Here is a 17,008-nt window from a genome sequence, read left to right as displayed (position 1 = left end):
TAAGGTTTCGGTACAGCCACTGCTGGATGAGAGGAAGGTATTTTATTTCCTATTATGCAAGACACACAGGACAGTCTTGTCAAACTCCAAAAGACTTATGCATGTGCAGTTGGCCTCACTCAGACTGGGACGATTTGAGTTGCGACTTTACTTCATGAAGCAATGCAATTTGGATAGCTTCTTCATTTTTTCTTCTTTTCTTTTTTTGCCTGTGTACATGTGAACAAGAGCTCAAACAAGTGTGATATGAATCACACTGCATCTCACATTTTTTTCAATGTGTAAATGGGCATATCATTCCATTAGTAATCTGTACATAATATTTCTTTTTTTTTTTAAACTTCGAAATGCTTGAGTACTTCTTTCTGCTGTATCACTGATTGACACACAATCTACTGTACTGGATGAACAGACACCAGCTGAAAACTGTCTGTACATTTTTTTTTTCTTTGCTTTTCCATTCTTTTCCATCATCATGGAGGGGAAAATGGTGATTGAGCAGCTTATGAAGAATGTTACTTCAAGTAAGCTCTTTAGTATTCTGATACAATGCTCTATTACACCCATTTATAGTTTCCTAATAGATCACTCCCATTTTTAAAGTGCACTGAATAGATCCACTGAACACAGCATGAAAGAAAGCCTCCAAAGTCAAACACATCCCTTGATCCTTGTGAAAAGTCCAAAGTCCAAAACTTATGGATCAACAGGATTGTCAGAACCAAAACACACAGCCACATCACCAAACATCCCAATCACAATCATCCTCAAAAGGGTTTTTAAATACCAGCCAATCTACACAGATCTTTATCGCAGGTGAAGTGGGTATTTTCAAAGGCAGAGGAGGGGGCGGCATCGCACATGTACAGTGCTATTTATATGGCTGCCTTGGAAGTGTGTTCGTTACGATGGGAAACTGTATGTGCATGAATTTCCTCCTAACCAAAACACTACAACACAAACACTTCAGCTCGAGATGGCAAAGCGTGCATAAAGATATCCATAAACTGCTGCGGTATTAATAGTGTATTCACCATTATCTTTCTTGAGTGGATTAATTTGCGACTGAGAATGGCATTTACTGTAAAACCAGAAACTTTTGCAGAAAGAACCGGCCTTTTTCATGACATAAAACTTTCCCAAACTTTGGCTCCTCACAAAATTTAGAAAAGTTTCATGCTCGCAAAAATTCCCGGTTCTACAGTATGCCACTTTTTGAGCAAAAAAGATTTTGATTCCCCACCTCGGAGATGACATAATATGCACTTGAGTTACAGGTGGCAACATTTTTATGAATTATTTTATGACTATAGATTGACTGGCAAAATTTGCAAATATAAAACTGCAAAATATAATAATCTATGATATAGTATTTAAAACTATGTGGGACCAAAACAAACTATAAGGTGTGAAGTATTATGCAATCCCACTATCCTATTTTTTTTTAAATAAAAAACAAAACAAAAGAGCTATGGTATCTTAAAAGGCCAGCTAAGAGATAAATGTCTGAAGACTTATTCAAAAAAGAAAACAAAAATGTCTGGAGACTTTAACCCATTGAGGATGAGCTGATTTTGTTTTAACTCACGTTTCCCCATAGAGACCTGCCTGAGTAGACTCAGGACTAGTCTTCAACGGATTTTAATCTGTTCACTTCTTTCACAACTTATTACTCCCATGGGAGCCGCAAAAGTTATTGAGCATCGAGCTTCTTCACAGTGAACCTTGGAAGAAAATTACTTGTACTACATAAGCTTGAAGAACGATGTTCGTGCTACGGGCATTACAAAATCAATTTTTGATTTTATAAGTGGCGGGTGAGGGGCTCTCCTGCCAAGCAGATGAGCATCTTCATATCTAGGCCTATATTGGATGAGAGCAGAGTTATTATATCACTCTCCGGGGTTTCTGCTCATTATCTGGGGAAATGCCACAACACAAGCTAGTCTTCTTACAAGGCATCAGCTGTTAATCACCTCAACCTGAGACACACACTCAAAATTATGCTAGATCTATACCAATGCTAGCATTTCAGTGGATATCTTTTTAGTGAGACACCCTGTACAACCCGCAACTGTGCTCACCAGTTTAAACATATGCTGTCATTGAACAATCTACTCAGGGAGTGGGGATTCACCAAAAGATATCTACGACTACTTGTTCTCTGAAAATGCATGCTACCATCGCCCTTTCTACATCAATTGTGCTTGAGCCATTCTAGAGACTTACGTAGTACGTGGGATATTGTAGCATTAAATCTTTCTATCTGATACCAGTAGAATTTATTGACCTTGAGACTAACAAATTGAATAATTCATGGGGAAAAATCATACAGATGAACAGAATTTGAAAGATTGGGTCATTGTTTTGAAAGTAATTCACATTGAAATTTACAGGAAATAGGACGTAAATCGGACTACAACACAAGAGAAGAACATGCAATTGAAGATATACTGCATGGATTTGATGAATAGAACACTTTGTTGCTGTCAGATGGCTGTACTGGCAGGGACCATTTACAAAGATTACATGAATAGTCATTACATCAGAGATGCATATTTCAGTGAATTTAGAAATGAACATAATTTATGCCTGCTTTCACAAATAATTTTTTTTTTTTTTTTTTTTGCTTATGTGCAAAGTGGAACTCCAACTGGCTTTAATATTGTAATATTGCAAATAATTATCTGCAGCACATATTGAATAGCTTAGAATCCTGAATCAGAGAAGATGGCAACACACATTTCCCTATAGCAAAGCAAACCAGTCTCTGTCCAGCACCATGCATGCAGTAAACAGATTATTATATAGTGTTTGGAGTACTTCTTACCTGTTTTTGGCTGAATCAAGGTCAAGGGTCAATCTTGTTAATTTCCTCTTGTTGGTGGATATTTGTGGAAGATCGTTCTGTTCAAAGCACACAACAAAAAGAAATACAAAATAGAATTAGCGAATGTAAATGATTTCTAAAGTTGGATTCTCAAGCGCACTTAAGATCTCTTTACATAACCATTCTACAATCTATTTCACAAAAAATCAACACACAGAATTAAGCAAAATGGTGATTATCTTTCTTCCAGTTCATCAAATGGCACCACATCTACGCTAGATCAGACAGATTCCAATCTTAGGGGTGGAATTAAAATCAAGTCTCCAGTATTCAGCAGCTTATAGACCACAGAGGGTTTGAACAAAGCACAAAAACAAACACACTGCATGTGAGTCAATTAGAAACCAAATTTTCTGGTTGCTAGTTGATAGTTACATTGTAGATTGCTATAAACTTGTACATGCCACTGTAAAACCATTCTATTTCAGACATAAACAAACCCTCAGTCCTGCTATTTAGTATCGTGCAGAATACAGTACCCCTTGTTTGAAGAGGAGCAACACATCGTAACCTATGAGAACATGTTTTATGGTTTCTGTTTTGTCTCATGTTCGGGGTGTTACGGTGAGACAAAAACGTGAATACCTTCTAGAATGGTACACTGTATAGCAACAGATAAGGCTTGGAAATGCCTCGACAGTAATCTGGAAGAAGCAGTAGGTTCTGCCACATTCCTTCCCTCTCATAGGATGACTGGTTTAATCTCCTACTTTTTTAACCCGTTGAGGACGGATTGATTTCGCTACAACGTGCATTTCCCATAGACACCTGCCCGAGTATACTTGGGACTCGTCCTCAACGGGTTAAGGGTTAAGACCAAAAATACCCCTTGCCTTGCACTAAAGACTATTACTGTAAATACAGGGATGTGTACTGAAAATCACTATTTGGCATCCTTGGACTTATGGATTGATTGTAGCACAATCGGGGCAGCATACAGAACGAAGACACTCAGTCACTCAGATAACAATGACATAACCTGTGGTATGTTCATAAAAACATTACTCCTTGCTTAACATTTCCATCAACCTTTTCCGCCAGAAGGTTGCAATCATAATTCCTTCAACACTTTGCAGCATACACTCATTATATCAATCCCTGCCCCCTTCCCAGTCTGCAGAGTTCCTGAATCAAAGTACATACAAGTATACAACATACATTGTACATGTATATGGATCTAGACAAAGTTTCGACAACATTTTGAGACTGCTTTTCAGTGTCTGTATGCGCACTAATATTGTAATGTCATATGAATGTCCATGTCTATGAATGTCTATTGAAGCAAAGGTTTGAGCATCGTTCTGATTGATATCATTTCATAATATATATGCATCCACATGGCACAAATGGTCTTATATCGGTATAGTTGGCGAGGCTTATTTGCAGTGTGTGCGGAACTGACAAGGCATGTCCTCCATAAAAAAAAAACCAAACAACTGATGCATACATGCAGACATTATAGAACATAGCATAAAAATATTTCTCCAACATCCATACTGGGAATGACTATAAAAAACAAACAAACAAACAAACAAACAAATAAATACACATACACACAAAACAAAAACAAAAACAAAACAAAACAAAACAAAACAAAACAAAACAAAACAAAACAAAACAAAACAAAACAAAACAAGTATCCTCTTCTATTTGTGTGCTTCTTCTACATCATTTCCACAAACCAGGGCCCATAGTCAGCATGCACTCATGTGACTGCCCAGCTTCTGGGCACAGCGTCTTCAGAGCATGCTCTTAAATTGAGTCTCTGACCCCGTTTACAGTGCGGGGCCAGGCTCGGCCGCGGCTCGGCCGCGGCTCGGCCACGGCCGAGCCCGGCCTCAATTGCGCGGCTGAGCCTCGCAATTTTGTCCGTTTACACTGCTGGGCTCGGTCGCGCTTTTAATTCAAACCTTTCAATATTCTGTCATAGTGGCGCTCTGCTTGTAAACAAATGCAATTTGGTATTGTCTGATTTTCAGACCCTTTGCCAAATGAATTCCGTGGCGACGCAGTCGCCGTTCGGGCAAAGGCCTTTGCCAAAGGAAAGAATCCTTTGCAGGACAAAACCACCTTAAACTACACTAGTTTTCAACGTTGAGGGGGTTAATATCCTGAATAGCGAAAGATACAGGCAGAGGGTTTGGAAGCCAGACTAAAATTGGCCGCGCAATTGGCCGCGCATTTGGCCCAGTTTTCGTTTACACCAAGAAAAGGCCAGGCTTGGCCGCGGCTCGGCTGCGGCCGAGACCACCTCCAGAGCGAGGCCAAATGCGAGGCCAATCTGGGCCTCGCATTTGGCCTTTTGCGCGTTTACACTGAAGCGGGGCTGGGCACGGCCGCGGCCGAGCCGCGGCCGAGCCTCGCATTGTAAACAGGGTCTCTGTCTACCCATCCTTTGTATTCATACACCATTACTCAATACATAGCCACATAAAAACATCCAGTGCAAGGCACTCTGTTGCTTGAATGTTGGGTTATGTTTCATCATAAACCTTCCACTCCTCTCCCTCTTCCCCCCCCCCCCCTTTTCCATATACCTACGTATTATCTCCAGTGTCAATTTCTGGGTTTATCACTGCCTATCTTTCATGTTCGAAAAAAGAAAAAGAAAAAAGGAAGAAGTATGTCTTTCATCCTGAATAAAATCCAAAAGTAAGTTGGCATCAACTCGATATCAAAATACAGCATTGAAGAGGCATATTTGATTTGGATATTTGATTTCAAAACAATCAGTCTTTTGTTTACCAGGCCAAGGTCCTTCATCACCCATCTATGTTTACAGAGAATTCAGTAAAGATGAGACTCATTCACATTCTTTCATATTATAAATATCAAAGTTGGTGGTCGATTTTTTGTATCGTCACACAAAGTGCATTATTCAGTTGATAAACTCGATAGGAAACTTAGGTCAAAAGGTCTACATACGATTCTCACAACAATGGATTCCCTTTACGCATGATGACTTCACACATACTATTTTTTTTGGAATAGATCTTTTCATTTTCACCTGTAATCAATTTTGTGGATATTTGTGAATATGGGTTTGATAGAACTAAGCACATGATTATGTATGATATGAAATGCACTATAAAAAAAGAAGAAAAATGTTGTACCCATTGCAGGACTGACTCTTGTTCTATCAAGCAAATGTTATAGTTTTACAAATCCCCAAAGAGTTTGGCAAGACCCTTGTATTTTGGATGAAATAAACTATCTAAAAAAGGATGTTAATCACATCAAACAGCTGTAATTCATTACTTCTGTCTCCAGAGACAATGAAAATATATATTTTGAACTGTGAAAGTTAGATTATTTTGCTAATACCTTGCCTTGACAAAAAAAAAAAAATCATCAAATGAAATTTCATCACCATGGCAACACCACTAGAGGATCATCACTACTCCCTCGATTGTCTATTTTAGTCGCAAAATTGTCTGATGGCTCGAGGCCTGGAAAAACCTCTTGAGAGGGAATAGTTTACAGACTTTGGAAGGCACGGCAGGCAGATGTTATTTGTTGAAATATCAAACTCAAAGCCTTCATTCCAACCAGACAGTTTTTTTTTAATGTATAAAAAATAGGCATAGTGACAAATATATTAAATCGGATGAATATAATATTTGATTAATGACACAATTGATTCAATTGAAATTTTTTGGAAGAGTATTTCAAGTATCTGCTGTTGACATATTTAATGTGCATCTTTTCTGTTCAAAAGAAAAAGAGACAAAAGATTTTTGCTGATAACTATTCTTTTTTTTTAAATTTGCATCTTTCATTGTATGCTCTATCTCGAAAATCCTCATAACATCAATTTAAATGCTTTCTTACTGCTAGCAATAGTTTGATTGGGTAAAAAAAATATATATTGAATTTATGGATTACTGCAGCTATTATCTTGGTCTATATTCACTTTTAATGTCTGTTGAACACTTGGAGCTATTTCATCCTTTGAATTGAACAACCTGCTTGTCATTTAACTTACTGTATGTAATAAAAGCACTGAGAAGAGAAAATATTGAACCATTCATGTGCACATAGTTAGCACAAACACACAGCCACATGAATTGTTTTTTTATATTCATTATAATTGCAGAATAAAAAGTTCAAATGTGTTCAGGAATACATTAATGGAAACTGATGGTGAGAAGGGATGTTTCAATTGACACATATTTCTTCAGCAAGTGGGGACAGAGAGAGACTTTTTCCAGGAGACTCACTCAATTATGATAAAATAACTTCATATTTCTGGGTACTAAGTCTACAGATAATTGCTGCTTTCTTATCCCGTTGAGGACAAGCTGTTTTTGCTATAACACGCATTCCCAATGGAATCCTGTCTGAGTATACTCGAGACTAGGCAACAACAGGTGAATAAAGGGCTTTAAATATCTGACACACTTTGGTGAAAACAAACCTGTAAACACATATTTTAGAAAGTGGTTATTTTGCAGGTAGGAGAGTTGGTGTGTCTCCATGCTTTCTCTACATGTCTCTATCAACTTCAAGTATATTATCTAATCTTCATGAATCCACAGGAATATATACAGTGTATATTTTTTAAATGCAATGTTCTCTTTTTTGCATATAATATCACTATGTTAAGAATGATGAAAATGCTTTGAGCCTCATGGAATAGGCATATCGGGAGCTTCAAGTAACTCATGCTGTGTGTGTATACATGTATGTTTGCAAAAAACTATGTGATATCCTTGACAGGAGACTAGTATAGGAGGAGGACCACACAACACACAGTCCACTTCCTGCCTTCCCTACTTCCTTTTCCTACCTACTGTCAGGCACACAGTGCAGCATCAAGGGGAAACACACAATGTGGCCACTTTCAGACAAACTACACAGGTATCAGTATATAACCATACCATGTATGAATAGATTAATGGTGCTTTGACAAGATAGCAGCCAAAACAAAGTGACGCTACACCTTGACATCACAGTGGTATTCCTGCACAAAGACTACTTGGCCTGGCTTAGCTTGCGATTACAGCAAAACACCATAAGATCATATTAACATGCGTAAAAGTGTCACTCTTACACAATTTGAAAGCTTTGCCCCCTTTATGGATATCCCCAAATCCTCAACAGTGCTGGCAGAGAGGGCAGGTTACCTTACCTTGTAGTGGTGGATCCAGAGGGGGGCACACCAGGCGCACGCCCCCTCTTTATTTTTGGTTAAAACAAAAGAAATAAAAAGAAAAAAATTGGGGGGGGGTGCGTGCGTGCGTGCGTGCCCCCCCCCCCCCCCCCCCCCTCCTTTAATTTTGCAAAGGCACCTCCCCTTTACGGAATTCCTGGATCCGCCCCTGCCTTGCATCGTGAATGTACCAATCCTACATACACAACATATCAATAGGAGCCCATTCAGGACACAATCAAATGTCTCGCATTCATGTTATGAAAGTATGATCCTGAAGTGAGAAGATACCATTAAATCATTCGCTTTTAAAAGCATGAGCGCCTGCTATCAAAACAAATTTGTAGTTTTGTACACAATTTGCACTCATTGGGCTAATGAGCAATAACAAAAAAATATTGTCACAATTGCCAGCTTTGGTTGTTGTTTCGTATGTCTATGCACACTGAGGACACTGACTGTGTACTGGAGCACCAACAAGCAAGAGTTATTCACTATTCAATGAATGTTATACTGATAACATACAAACTTACTTTGGCTCACATTAAAACATAATCTAGGGGTACCTGGTAAGCCCTTGTAACCTTTCAACACATACCCAATCAAAGATTACAAAATTGTAATTCCCCTTCCTTCACACAAAATGTGGTAAAGTCGCGTATGAAGTGGGCATCACTTCATGGCAATATTCTGAAAAAGGTAGGTATGCAAAAATGATAAGACACGTTAGTCCCATATAATTAAATCCATGTTGTAACTTTTCAGAATACATAATCTTTCCCATGTTTTTCTGTTTGTTTGTTCATTTGTTTGATATATATAACCACAAATTAATATTTGCATATATTCAACCATTCAGAACAATATTTAGCTCTGGATTCTGTTGAACTCATATATGCCAGGTGGACATAAACAAGGTGCTGACAGTAATCGACTTTGAAGGAATTAATGACGGTCGCACGTGTCCAATATCTGTACATCTTCTGCTGGAGCACTTGACTGATTGCAACGCCAGCTTGCCGCGTGAATTCCATTATCATGACATACCATGCCATACAATCTTGGCCATGTTACAAATCACCTACCTGGCTAAATATGCTCTTACAAGCAAGGAAGATAACTAACCTGCTCTCTCTCTCTCCATTGAATCGAGGAAGTAAAAGTATGTCAATTTATACAGAAAATTCTCGAGGAAGAAGGATGTATATCACATTATATACACTTTTTAGTCTCCATTTGCTTAAATCCCTTGACTAGTATCTTTACCTTTTTAAAAGTACTTTCCTGCTATTCCTCAAACTCGATAAGCAAAACTCAAGTTGTGATTATAACACAATTATAAATAGCAACAGTGAAGCTAATACTACTACAACTACCACTTCTATTACCCTTACCACTACTACTACTGATAATGATGATGATGATGATGATGATGATGACAATAATAGTAATGATGATAATGATAATAATAACAATAATAATAAATAATATAAGTATCATCACCTGTGCAAGCACTGTGTTTCACTACTGCAATGCCATGTGCTTATTTTCACTGTTATAGTTCAAGAGCACGCAGTGGATTTGACATCTTATAAAATGTTACACATGTACCAAAAATCTTACAAATGTATGCACTGGGCAGGATTTGAACCCCGGTCCTAATCTGTATTATAGAGTCAAGAGCCTTGTGCACCTGCTTTACCACAGTGCTACCACAGGTTTGGCGGCCATGAATGAGGGTTTGGGGTCGGTGCACTTTGGAGTACTGGTAGTCTTACCTCCAGGACTGTGTTGAAAGGAATGAGGATGAGGTTTTCTAGACCCATTTCGTGGCTGGTCATCTCGGCGGCGATATTGGCGCAGGCCTCCGATGTCTTCTCCAGCATGCCCCTGGGGGTGTAAGAACCCGAACATTATAAAAAATGAGGAGATGCATTCACATTTACGGTGAAATACACCAATAACTCATAACATGAATGCAAATACAAGACAAATTACACTCATGCAATACATTTGTGAAATACCTTGGTCTTTAAGGTCCTTGGTAATTCTAATTTGGAACTAAATACTCATGCAAGGTTTTCGCCAAGAGACATTCATGTTTAAAAACAAAGAATGTGCAAATTCAATTTTGAAGTATTATTAATCTCAAGGCTCCTACTTTCTAAAGCCTTTTTCCTTTTTGATGAGAAACAGCAAGAGAATCACTAAGGAAGACAAAAGGCTTGCTTCATTAATAGCAATAAGTATCATAATGTTAACCATCAACAATGCTTTTATAGCATTTAACACATAGTGCGTATGTCCCTATGTGCTGTAAGAAAAGGAAATACTATAATATACAATTGCAACTGCAATGGTACCAAGAATCATGTTTGTTAAGACAGTAAAAAGACGCATTTTCAAGGCAATTTTGAATTTATTGCTGTTGGTACTTTGTCTTAAACTCTGGGGTAGATTAATCCACGAAGTGTGTAAATTATATGCAAATGTTTGTTCTCCATAAGATATGGTTCTTCTATTTGGAATAAAACAACAAATGATTTCTGTCTTTGCACTGGGCTCATACCCTGATCTTTGTTATCACTGAAGGCTTGTAATGCCCAGAGAGTTGTTACTTCTGATTGTCAGAAAGAAGTGATATGATCATTACAAATACAGCTCCCACTATTTTCACGATATATTAGTACTGGGCTTTCTGGATTAAATGATGATGATGATGATAATAATAATAATAATGATAATAATAATGATGATGATAATAATAATAATAATAATAATAATAACAACAAAATAACAATAATTTTAACTATCATGAGGATAAAAGAAGACAACACAAGTGTAACTTTTACACTAGTTGTTCAGGTTGGAATCTCAACAAGTAATGTGTGAGAGTGATTATGAAATATGATGACATTAAAACAAAATAATACCACTTTAAGGCACTACTCTTTACCTTTTTCTCACTCAAGTAACCATGTAGCTGGTAATATTGTGAATGTCAGCAAAAAACTGTAATATTTCTTTCGTGCATTCACAGGTCATTAACGATCTCCACCCCCACATATCATATCAGCTGGCAAACAACACATACAATATTTCCTGGTACACTCGCCACAAAGCAACTTACATTAATTGAAAACGTCCTTGCTGTGTAATTTGGCTTGGAATCATTGATTTTTATTATGCAATAAATGGGAGGGGGCGGAACGACCCACAGAAAGAGATATATAAGATAGATAAGATAGACAGATAGATAGATAGATGGATAGATAGATAGATAGATAAATAAATAGATATATGGATAGATTATAGATAGATAAATAGAAAGATGAATAGATAGATAGATAGATAAATAGATAGATGGATAGATAGATAGATAGATAGATAGGGAATAGAAAGAGATGACAGAAAGAGATTAAGAGAGAGAGAAAATAACAGGAAAGGAAAAAAGACAGAAATATAGCTGGACAAGAATTGAAAGGAAGATTGAAGAGAAAGAATACAAAAAGACATACTGGAAGAGAGACGGATGGAGCACAAGATGAAGAAGGGGGGGGGGGAGGAGACAGAGAGAGAGAGAGAGAGAGAGAGAGAGGGAGAGAGAGAGAGAAAACCCTATGACATATGTCAGGGCCAGCCCTGTTGACACCAGAAGTATTGATCACTATTGTTCCCGAGACTGCATACATCCAGAGACACCAGTCAGTATCGCTCAGTCTTGTTTTTACAGCTGGTATCCAAGCCATGTGTCTATGTATGTGTGTGTGTGCGCGCCCGTGTGTGTGTGTGTGTATGTGCGTGTGTGCAAGCATACATGTGTGTGTGTATGTGTGTGTGTGTTAAGGTCATTGGACTGCAGAAACAGTCATGGGATACCACGAATAGACGAGGCACGCTGCTAATTGGGCTATTGTTTGAGAGTCAGCGAACAGGCCATGGACTACATGTCACTGGAATGACTGTGGCATCCATGCTCAAGTTCACGGCATAACCCAAATGCCAAACACTGTGCGAATACTGGAACAGCACATGTTCCGTTAATCTGAACCTGTGCAAACAATCATTTACTGCCTACACAGCACACACACATGCATAAACCACCGTCAGACAGTGGTACAGGTTGACAGCTAATAAGGAGGGGGAAAAAAAGGCATTATGACCTATAATCTCATTCTCTCACTTTCCTAACCACAAGTCACTTTGTGATGAGGTACGTGATAAATTAACATGATATTCAACTAGTCTCCACATTACTACCATAGCCTCCATAAGAGTCTTCTCACATTATTCAGCGAAGAGACACATTTTTCTGTATACAAAGACTACTAGTCAGCATAATGGCTTTGAAATGCCTTTTTGGCCTTAATTTCAAATGTGCATTTTGGGGGGCCTTTAATATCCAGCGGGATAATATAGTGCACATTAAAGAAAAGAGAAGGAATAAATAGACTTGACAACATTTCTTTCTGAGAATGCTGCACAAACTTTGATCCTATCTGGTATCATTAAAAAGCAATGTCTCATCTCTATCAAGGCCATAAATATACAATATCACTGGAACTTTTTATCAAAAATCAAACAGCCTAACTGGAGATATGAGATCCACGTGATGATGCATATCGACTGAAATAGAGTGCACCAAATATCTGTCATATGATCCAGGGGTTGATGTGTTTACAATGAACCACTTTAGAGCAATTAGCAGCACGCGGTGTAAACACTGCTAGGTGATCCAGGCTAGGACTCTGGTACTCTACCTGTAAAAAATGTGATCCCATTCACATTTGAAAAATAAGCGCAAGAAAGCTTGGTGGAAACCCCCCTTGCCCAGATTAATGTGTTCTAACTTACCCAAATAAGGTTGATTCTCCAAGAGACACACTCATTTCACTCATACTTTGAGATAAGATGGAATGAGGAAGCCCTGTAAAAAAAAAAAAAAAAATGTGACCCCATTCACATTTGAAAAATAAGAGCAAGAAATCTAAGTGGAAACTCTCCTTCCCAGGATTAGTGTGTTCCAACTTACCCAAATAAGGTTGATTCTCCAAGAGATACACTCATTTCACTCATACTTTGAGATAAGATGGAATGAGGAAGCTTTTTCTGCACAGAAAGAGAGAGGGAGCAAAAAAGTTGGGATATAACAATAATAATAATAATAATGATAGTAGTAATAATAATAATGATAATAATAATAATAATATTAATAATAATAACAATAATAAAGTACATTTATAATGCACTGTATCTATCATTACTGATACTCTCGGTACAAGAGAGCCTGTAAGATTCAACACATGCTGCGTACACATGAACAGCTAATAGTACAACCCTGCAAATCCAATCCATATCCAATATTACATAGAAATTAACCAAAACTATAATTGAAAAAAAAAATACAATTTGAGGAGAATCTTAAAATTGAACACTTGAAAGTAAACGCTTGACCGTTCACAGCAGTTCAACAACAAATTCAAATTTCATTCATACCTGCATGACAAACACTAGTTCTGAGACCATTTAAAGCTTGCCCAAGGCTTGCCTGACATGGCATCAACTAGTGCACACCATCTACAATAATAATTGAATTATTCTCAGGAACAGGTGACTTGAGTGCCTTGTTACTCAGTCCTTAGGATAAAACACTATGAATGAATATTGATATCTAAACAAAACTGCCCTACAGGAGCTCAAACAAAGTTGCCAAGGTCTGGATTAGGCCACGAAAACATTTGGATTGACAAATGAAAATGGATCTCATTGTTTTTGCCATTCTAGGATAACTCTTGCTGGGTTTTTCAGACTTAATTTTTCACGCAATCCATGTTACATGAAAAGCATCGTGTGATGGGGTGGAATGTGCATCAAAAAAAGTTTGTATCTAACTAGGGATAACTTTGCTTTAGAAATATTCAAACCTGCAATCCATACAATTTGAAAAGATAGTATCGATTTCCACCTGAATTATTCAATATTGCAAGGTGACCAGTGCACCGTGACAGTAATATCACACTTCTTGTTACCACTGAGCTAGAGAAACAGAATTCATTTCTGATTTCAGAAATTCTAGCATTTATCTGTTATTGTGATTTCAGTAAATTTTCTTGCCTAATATATTTCATTCAAGAGTAGCTATTTTGAAAGAGACTGCGAAGGTCTCATTGAGACAACTGAATGCAATGTCTCAATGCAGAATCAGCAGAAATAAAGAGCAGCCACATTTAGACATCAATCTTTCTGATTTCTACGAACATCTCAAAATAACAGTTTCAAGAGCAAAATTATACAGTACATCTGAAAGCAAAAGCTTTTGAAAGTTCTCCTATAATGTGTTCAAATGTAAATTACAAATAAATGGAACATCTCCACTCAGCTTGCCTTACTTTCACAAAGCATAATGCAGGGAGAATTTAAACATTTGTCAAGTACAACACCAAGCGTTCAGTGCCATGCGAGATGAACATTTTACAAAAAGGAGAAAGAAAGCTGAAGACAAGTCATTCCTTTCTGTATGTTCTTACCGTTCTCTTCTCCACATCTGTGCCTGACCCGATGAGGCAGGCCGACAGCTTGGTGGTGATGTTCTTGCATGCATACTTGATGTGCTCAGTTCTCTTCTCACACTGGAGGAAAGCAGGAGAACAACAACAAACCAAATATTAGCTGAGTTGGGAAAGAATAAACCTTTTCATGGAGGATGGAAGAAATGTCACAGAGAGAACAAAATTTTTACAACTGCACAAAGTCACTGTTACCTCTACATAACTCGCAATTGCAATATTGATAGCAAGCCTCTACTTCAACCCCTAACTCACACTTAGTTTGAATTGGTTATTGTTGTTTTTACCATTCATCAAATGGAGTCAGCTTGTAAGTTTAACGGTGTTGTTTTATCAAAATCTGCCTAAATGATGTAAATTAACCACGGTTGACTCCTCATCACTGACCAATATAAGTTACCCTACTTGTACAATAACTCTGCTTAACAAGTCTACTTGAACATTTATCCAATCAGATGTTTTTTGTACTTGTCTTCAAAAAAGCACACTGACATCAGTATCTGCAGCATGTTGCATGTCGGCTCATGAACATGCTTATTTTCATTCCACAAACTACCAAATTGCTGTCCAATCAAAGGTGTTTCTGCTTTTGTTTTGTGTTTGTTTGTTTGTTTTTTGACAGGGAAGGTTTCTGTGGGTCAAAATTAAGTGTCAAACAAATGTCTCTTCTCATTTTGCTGCTCTACAAAAACCACTGTAGCCATCACAAAACAACTGTTGGTTGGCTTCTTTCTATATCGTACAAAGACTTCTTTGTGATAAGCCTACATAGTTTGCATGTACATCCACACTTTCTGTCAATATGATCACTAGATCTGACTTGAGACAGGTTAACCCATCCACGTACGGGCCTCTTTGTTAAGATATTTGGAACAGTATCAGTGGCTCTCACAAAAATTGTTGTGACACAGAATTACTGTTTACATGACATTGGTTGCAAGAACACATCGCAAAACAAGAAGAAATGGGAGGATATTATCAGAGCAGTTTCTGGAATATAACTAGGTACATCCTAGTATAATGTTTCCACACAGTAAACACTGTTACTCATGCATAGATATTTAAAGCTCAGTTGAGCATTTGCTACCCTACATGCATAGTTCTTAAGATCTTATATAATACCCCTCCTTGAAAGGACATGAGTACACCAAGATGAAAGGGGAAAACCCTACTCAACCGATGCATAAAGAAAGGGGGAATTCCCTCACACCAGTGAGCCACAATGAGTCTTTGTCCTGCTGTTCATTCTTGGATTTCTTTTCTTTTCTTTTCACTTCTGGGAAATCTTAAACACTAACACTTACAAGGAAGAAAATATTTTCTGATCCAGCCTGCATTGATTTTCCAATAATACAGAGCACACCTTTACATAGTACTCTTATTTTTTTCCTCCCCTTGGTATTTTATGATACCAAATGAAAAGGGAAACCAAACACAATTCCTGAACAAGGAAGGAGCAATTCTCACTTGAACGGAAAACACCTTCTTACCTGTAATAGTTCATCGTTCAGTACTTCTGTCTTCTCAGCCCTGTTTTAACAACAAAATAAAATAGAAAGAGAAACTGAAGTCACCATAATGCAAACATGTCCGGCATTCAAAGAGTGAATTACCAGGTACTCCCCAATTGTTTCCTGTAAGTAAAAGGATACCAAGCTTCATACTTTCAAATTCAGGTGAGAACTTTACTAAACATACACACACATACACACACACACAAAAAGGATTTAAATCTGGTCTTATACTATGAACGTATATCTTGGTACATACATCAACCCAAAGTTTTTACTGATGACATGAAAAGGGAATTTTTAGAAAAGTGGCAATCATGCTAAGATGTTAACGTACAGGTGGAATAAAAAGAAGCAACAGTATCAAATATTTGAAGTAAATCAATGACAAATTCTGATTCAAGCATATCCTGTGTCTATAAGATATCAGCTATGATGGAATATTTCTTGCCATGAGGCAATGTTATATGCTCCCAGATAAATTGTATAGATCAGGAAAAAAAAAAGGGGGGAGGGAATAAAGAAAGCAAGTAAGGATATCAGGGACTACAACAGCATCTATGCCCTGCTGCTGGATGTCATGAGGAAGTTTTGATCCAAAATTCAACTGCTTCAATTATACCACACAATGTCATTTCATGCAAAGTTATGAAGGTGGGGAAAAAAAGATAGGAGAGTAAAGGAAATGAATTTCATGTTGTACTATAGTATCTTGTTGGAGCCTGACACAGACCAACATCAGGATTCTTGTAGTCTTGAACCCAGGAAGTTAAGAACCTATGTGGCTTGGAGAACAGGGTGACCCTTTGGAGATTGAGCCTTTTCAGTTGAGGAGACATGTTTGGGGAAATCGGTTCACATTCACTCCCCAGAAATTTTGTAATCCCTC

The 17,008-nt window shown here is 37.7% G+C and overlaps 1 protein-coding gene across 1 annotated transcript in view; it reads right to left on the bottom strand.

Annotated features, from left to right (window-relative positions):
* Window positions 1-16,138, bottom strand: part of LOC139711823 (rho GTPase-activating protein 17-like) — a gene marked incomplete at its 5' end in the record, with an annotated part of 60,196 nt that extends 44,058 nt beyond the window's left edge. Inside the window, 5 exons of the mRNA XM_071623673.1 lie at window positions 2,831-2,907; window positions 9,821-9,932; window positions 13,075-13,151; window positions 14,570-14,671; window positions 16,099-16,138. Coding sequence (XP_071479774.1) covers window positions 2,831-2,907; window positions 9,821-9,932; window positions 13,075-13,151; window positions 14,570-14,671; window positions 16,099-16,138 — 408 coding nt within the window. The remainder of the gene's footprint in view (window positions 1-2,830; window positions 2,908-9,820; window positions 9,933-13,074; window positions 13,152-14,569; window positions 14,672-16,098) is intronic.
* Window positions 16,139-17,008: the final 870 nt, after the last annotated feature.

Source organism: Diadema antillarum, unplaced genomic scaffold (assembly GCF_040938485.1).
Source record: "Diadema antillarum isolate AM-2024a unplaced genomic scaffold, OU_Dant_1.0 seq00001708_RagTag, whole genome shotgun sequence".
NCBI classification, from domain to species: Eukaryota; Metazoa; Echinodermata; class Echinoidea; order Diadematoida; family Diadematidae; genus Diadema; species Diadema antillarum.
Note: the sequence above shows the minus strand (reverse complement) of the source record. Positions and strands in the feature narration are given on the sequence as shown.